Source organism: Elephantulus edwardii, unplaced genomic scaffold, assembly GCF_000299155.1.
Source record: "Elephantulus edwardii isolate Elephantulus edwardi_28Jun2011 unplaced genomic scaffold, EleEdw1.0 scaffold00324, whole genome shotgun sequence".
Taxonomy (NCBI): Eukaryota; Metazoa; Chordata; class Mammalia; order Macroscelidea; family Macroscelididae; genus Elephantulus; species Elephantulus edwardii.
Window position 1 is genome coordinate 459,161 of NW_006400074.1, and position 6,652 is coordinate 465,812.

General features: G+C 40.2%; 1 protein-coding gene across 1 annotated transcript; it reads right to left on the bottom strand.

Moving 5' to 3' along the window:
* Positions 1 to 5,387: 5,387 nt before the first annotated feature.
* UBB (ubiquitin B) lies at positions 5,388 to 6,205 on the bottom strand. Its single transcript, XM_006901386.1, has one exon. It carries the CDS (start codon positions 6,200 to 6,202, stop codon positions 5,513 to 5,515), a length of 690 nt encoding a protein of 229 aa, XP_006901448.1. The 5' UTR covers positions 6,203 to 6,205; the 3' UTR covers positions 5,388 to 5,512.
* Positions 6,206 to 6,652: the final 447 nt, after the last annotated feature.

The window sequence follows — 6,652 nt, forward strand, 5'->3', positions numbered from 1 at the left end:
GTTATGTGCCATCAAATCACCTGTGACTCATGGCCCTAAATTCTGCTCTGTTCTGTGCCAGTCTTAATGTTTCTGACATACCTACCCCCATTACCCCAGTCACTGAATCAATCAATCTCATCCAGGGTCTTCCTTTCTTGTGCTGTCCCTCCACACTCCCATGCATGACATCCCTCTCCAAGGATTGGTCCAGCCTTGCAACATGTCTAAAGTATGTTAGATGGAGCTTCAGAATCCATGTTAGAAGCAGCCGGGTCTCACCCTTTCTAGGATGAACCTGTTCATTCTCTTAGCAGTTCATTGTATATACAGTACTCTTCTCCAGCACCACAGCTTAAAGACATCAATTCTAGGGAGCTCTGGTGGCCTAATTGCAAAGAAGCTGCACTGCAATCCCAGAGGTGCATAGTTTGAATCCACCAGATGCTCTGCTTGAGAAAGAGGGGCAATCTCCTCCTATACCAGTTGGATCTGATTTGACGGTACACACACACAAAATTAAAAAAAGAATACATTTAAAAAGGCATTGATTCTCCTTCTATCATCCCTAGTCATTGTCCAGCTTTCTGTTGCATAGCAAGTAATTGCAAAGACTATGGCCTGGATCAGGCACACCTTAGTCTCCAAACTGACATTGTTGCTCTTCAGAACTTTGGAGAGGTCTCTGATATATATACATATATCCTTTAAAAAAAAGTTTGTAATCTTAATGTTTTGAAAATTTTTCCCCCTTCCTAAAATGTTAACAGTATAAAAAAAAGTTTGTAATCTTAATGTTTTGAAAATTTTTTCCCCTTCCTAAGATGTTAACAGTAATTACTAAAGTACTGTTTCTAGTTGGAGAGCTTTCAATATGGATTGCATCGCAATGTCAAGATAACAAAAATTCTTACCACTGTACTGATAGGCAACATCATGATAGACAGAGAGAAGATTGAAGTTATCAATGATTTCATTTAACTTGGATTCACAATCAACACTCTTGCTACCAGCAGTTAGGAAATCAGCAGATGGATTACACTCAGAAAGTCTGGACCTTTCCAAATTATTGAAGATCAATGATGTCAGTTTGAGGACTAAGATGCATCTGATTCAGACCATGGTCTTTTCAATCACTTCTATGCATTTGAGAGTTAGTCCATGATTGATGCCTTTGAGCTATGGTGTTGGATGAGAGTATTGAATATCCCACGGACGGCCAAAAGAACAAATAGGTATGTCATGGAGACATGGAGGCAAAACGCTCCATGGAGGCAAAGTTCATGAACCTTTGTCTCATTTATTTCAGTCATGTTTCTAGGAAAGGATATTCCTTGGAGAAAGACATTATTCTTGGAAAGGTCAGCAAAAGCCAGGAAGACCTTCGTCCAGGTAGGTTGACACGGTAACTGCTGCAATGGGCTCAAGTGTATCAAAGATTATGAGGACGAAACACGATGATAGGGTTTGGATCTGTTGTTAATAGTCGCTGTGGGTGGCACTCGACTCAATGGCCCCTAACACACCAACAAAAAGATATACCACACTCTCTTCCAAGAGCAAGGCTCAATGGCATCAATTCTTCTTCTGTCATCCTTATTCTTGTGCAGCTCTCAGCTACATAGCAAGTGATTGAAAAGATCATGGCCTGAATCAGTTATACCTTAGCTTTTTTTTTTTTAAATTTATTTTTTGTGTGAGTATACCGTCAAATCAGATCTGACTGATACAGGAGGAGATTGTCCCTCCTTTTCCGGGCAGAGCATCTGGTGGATTCGAACCTTGTGCCTCTGGGATTGTAGTTGCAGCTCCTTGCCACTAGGCCACCAGAGCTCCCCTATACCTTAGTTTTCAAACTAACATCTTTGCTCCTCAGTGTTTCGGAGAAGCCCCTGACAGAGAACTTGCCCAGTGCAATAGTTTCCTGATTTCCTGGCTGCTGGTACCACTATGTCCTTACAAACTTATAAATGAGCTGGTTTTCATTACTTCTGATTTAATCTTGTTTGACTCTCCTCCTTGCTCACAAAGTTCCTGATATACAGGCCAACTCGTTGCTCCTTGAACTTTACCAAACTTTGTCTCTCAAGATCATGGTATTTGCTGTTTCTTTTGTCTAGAATACTGCATTGCATACCCCAAACTTCACTCTATTTCCACCAAATTTTTGCTCAACTGTCATCTTATACCTAACCCCTTTCCTGACTCTGCAATTTCCCTTATCCTGCTTTATTTTTCACAAAAGCACTTCTCAATATCTAAATGACTTACTCATTTTTTCCATTTTTCCACCTCTAGAAAGTAAACTCCAGAAAGGCAAGAAATTAGTTTTATTTATTACTTCATTCTCAATGCTGGTAAACATGGCAGGTACTTCATATTTATCAAATAAATTAATGGAAACATACTCAAACTATTTCCTCTGGGGTATGAAGAGAGCTACTATATATACTCTTACATATCATTAAGTGTACTTTCACAAGACCCTTGTCACTCCTGCATTTCATAAAATTAATCAGACTTTTAAATCAGATTATCTAGATTTGCCCACTAGTTTACCATCTGTTAAAACATAATCCGAAAATAAGCTACCATGGTTAAGAATAAAATATAGAAGAAAAAACTAATCTGGAAGAAACCCCTTTATCCATTTAAATTAGGGAAAAATGTATTTTAGCAGTAGGGAGTGCTACTGGTGTAATTTGCATGGCTGGCACTTTTCTGTTAACCAAGGTGCTTTGACTCTGGTGATTCTAATCCACCAGTCTCTTTCCATTACAGGTTTCAGTCTTCGTCACCTCATAGAGTTTCATGGACTTGATTTCTAACTCAACAGCAGTAAGTGAACAGAGAAAAACCATCTGGTTGTGAAAACATAATCCACAGTTACATGTCTAGAATAAAACGTGTCTTTTCTAAGACATTTACTTTTTGGCAGCAAAATGCCAGGGTCCAGTCTTTGGGGCATGCTTCAAAGCTACAGCAGCACACTCTGTCATGAAAGAAGCCTAGGACCCAAGAGTAATCAGCAGGGATGTATGTTCAAACATAAGAGCAAGGATTGAACACTCATGAAATGTCAAAGATATTAACTAAAATGAAGTAAAATTAGGAACTGGAGAACATGAGATTGTTAAACTGATTAAGGTTGAGCCTTGTGGAGACTTGAATTTCTCACACATCATCAATATCCAGGAGGGGAAGAAAACTGTATAGTGCTTTCCAACCTCTTGTGACTATAGCATCTCCTCCTCCACCCCCAGTAGTTGTAATCTTTGGACACAATTCAGGAAATATTAACCTCAATTTTTTTTTTTTCAAGTAACCTCAATTTTTAAGGAAAAAATATTACTTAAAGTCTGGTTGCCGTTGTGGAGTTTGAAGAGGTGTAGTAAACTCTAGGGTAAGCTGGAACCTACCGGCTGGGTGGACCTTTGTCACCAAATTTATGACTCACCTATCAGGTGCAGTAAAAAAGGTGAGAGGATGTGGACTGCAATAGGATTGAAATACTTCTAGACTCATTTTCATTTTAAAAATAACTGCCATCAGGTGCAAATCCTCCAGAAACATTTAAGTATTCATCTGGAGAGGACTGGGCTTGATTTAAAGTCATAGCTAGCACACTTTAAGGGACAAACTCAATTTTGTTGCCTCTATTGGATTGGCAAGGCTGTACATTGCACATGGTTGGATATTGTTTCTTCTGAGGAGCAGCTAAATTTAACTCAAGTGGCCTCAGGGGAGTATTCTAGAGACTCAACAGAATCCTTAACTTGGGACCAGAAACTTGTGCAAAATGAGTGCACTCTATGCAATTTAACAAGTCTAAATTTATGGCTGAAATGATGGCTCTTAAACACAGGGAACCTTTGTTATGAATACTAAAATGTTTTATTTCTATTCTCCTTTAAAAACTATTTGTTGTTGTGTACCTTTCAAAGAGAACTGACCCACACCTGACCCTCCAGTGGGTTTTCAGAGATAGCAAATCACACGGAAGAAACTGCCCATTTCTCCCACAGAACAGCTACTGGCTTCAAGGCACATGCCTTTAGCAGCTCCCTTAAAACCTATATAGGGTGACTGATTTTATAAAAAAATGCCTATTTACAATCATCCTTTTATCTCCCTTAATAGTCACTAACCATGGTCCACCCTTCTATATTTTTACCTTTTTCTCCCCATTGTTTTTCATTGACAGGAATATTGCTGTGACAATTTTTACCTCCCCTAGTCTACTATTCATTCCAATTTGCAGTTAGGCCATTTTCAATTATTTTGAGAACAGCAAAAATTAAGCCACCAGAGTTCCTTTCACCGACTGGCGAGAAGCCTCTTTGGACAGACATCAAGAGTATTGACCTGCGACCTGCTGTTTTCTCTGTATATCAAATATCTTGAGTCATTGCAACCAACTGTTAAGTCTGCTTTCAGAAAGTTAATAGAAACCATTCCTTTAAAACATTTCCAAGTAGAAAATACTTATTGTAGCCTTCCACAACCCCTTAAACCTAAGGACAGAGGCACATGCACCTTTTAACGCAAGATATTTGTTTTTTAGGCTAATTAAGATGATCAATCAACATGTGTTTGTCACGAAAGGCCCTGGATGCCAGTTTCCGAAGACATTCTTGGTATTTCTGAAACTTTCTATTAAGGGTCCTAGAAATCAATTTCCTTACAGGAAAGGCTTAACCATAAAGGTTTATTTTTCCTTTCCCTCTTTGGTTTCTAGATAACATTTCAATTGTTTGGGAGAATTTTATCACTACACATTAAACACCTGAAAAATTATGTAGACAAGAGGCTTAACTAGACCAAACTACAATACCACCCATGGTAATACTTAGTACTTAGTCAAAACCATCAGGTTTCTGAAGCTTTAAATTTTTTACACAAGACTGCTCATCATTTTCCAGTGCTGCTGCCAGATTCAAACACACTTTGCAGTTACCAGCGTGTGACATACATTACCCAAATTTCCTGCCAACTGGACAAATTTCTGGTATTAAGGAATTATCTTGGAGGAGTCTTCCATTCCCCAAGTTAACTTTTCAAAATGAAGGTCCACTTTCCATCACATTGCAAGCCCTTTAGGAATAACCAAAACTATGACCATAATTTAACCTACTGAACATATTTACCATAGTTTGAGACTATGGAATCTTACACCAAAAAAAATTTACCAGGTTGTTACAAACGCACTAGTTTTTTCCTGCATAAATTTCAAAGTATGTGTAAACTTGTTAACTTCATGCCTATTTCATTAGAATCTCATAGATCAGCTAGTGGTGAAATTAAATCAGCTGAACTCCCTAGCGACAATGCCACCAGATGATCCCACCCCCACACCAATTAGAGTTCCCCTTATCACTACAAAATTCCAAGACCATGGACACAAATTATGCTACCATGCAACAAAAATTTTATTAACATTTTGAACAGATTCAGTGATTACTGAAACTGGTTATTTCTAAACTTAAACTGAGAGAAAAGGCCATAGTGCAGAGTAATGCCATCATTGGGCACTTTAACAGCCGCCCCTCAGACGAAGGACAAGGTGCAGAGTTGACTCTTTCTGGATGTTGTAGTCAGAAAGAGTGCGGCCATCTTCCAGCTGCTTGCCTGCAAAGATGAGCCTCTGCTGGTCGGGTGGGATGCCCTCTTTATCCTGGATCTTGGCCTTCACATTCTCGATGGTATCGCTGGGCTCCACCTCCAGGGTGATGGTCTTGCCAGTGAGGGTTTTCACGAAGATCTGCATACCACCTCTCAGACGAAGAACGAGGTGCAGGGTTGACTCTTTCTGGATGTTGTAGTCAGAAAGAGTGCGGCCATCTTCCAGCTGCTTGCCTGCAAAGATGAGCCTCTGCTGGTCGGGTGGGATGCCCTCTTTATCCTGGATCTTGGCCTTCACATTCTCGATGGTATCGCTGGGCTCCACCTCCAGGGTGATGGTCTTGCCAGTGAGGGTTTTCACGAAGATCTGCATACCACCTCTCAGACGAAGAACGAGGTGCAGGGTTGACTCTTTCTGGATGTTGTAGTCAGAAAGAGTGCGGCCATCTTCCAGCTGCTTGCCTGCAAAGATGAGCCTCTGCTGGTCGGGTGGGATGCCCTCTTTATCCTGGATCTTGGCCTTCACATTCTCGATGGTATCGCTGGGCTCCACCTCCAGAGTGATGGTCTTGCCAGTGAGGGTCTTTACAAAGATTTGCATTTTGACCTGGAAGTTAAAAACAAAACTTATTTCAAAGCCAAAGAATTCTACTCTTCCCAGGTGACCACCAGTTTACTCTCACAAAGGCCTTCAAATTCAGTTAACAATTCCCACACCTCTTCCCTGTATCTTGCTCGTATAAGTGTAAACATAACTACAAAGTTCCCTTAACTAGATTACAGATTTCTATTCATCCACAAGTTGGACCAAATACAATTTTTACTGTTACTATCAAGAGCTTGCTTCGCAGGAGCTCTGGTGGCCTAGTGGCAAGGAGCTGCAACTACAATCCCAGAGGCTCACGGTTCGAATCCACCAGATGCTTTGCCGGGGAAGGTCAATCTCCTCCTCTACCAGTCAGATCTGATTTGACGGTACACTCACACAAAAATAATTAAAAAAAAGAATAAAAAAAACAAAGAGCTTGCTTCGCTAACTTCCCGAGGTTTA

Coding starts and splice junctions, on each gene's coding strand:
- UBB (XM_006901386.1), bottom strand. CDS start 6,202: ATGCAAATCTTTGTAAAGACCCTCACTGGCAAGACCATCACTCTGGAG.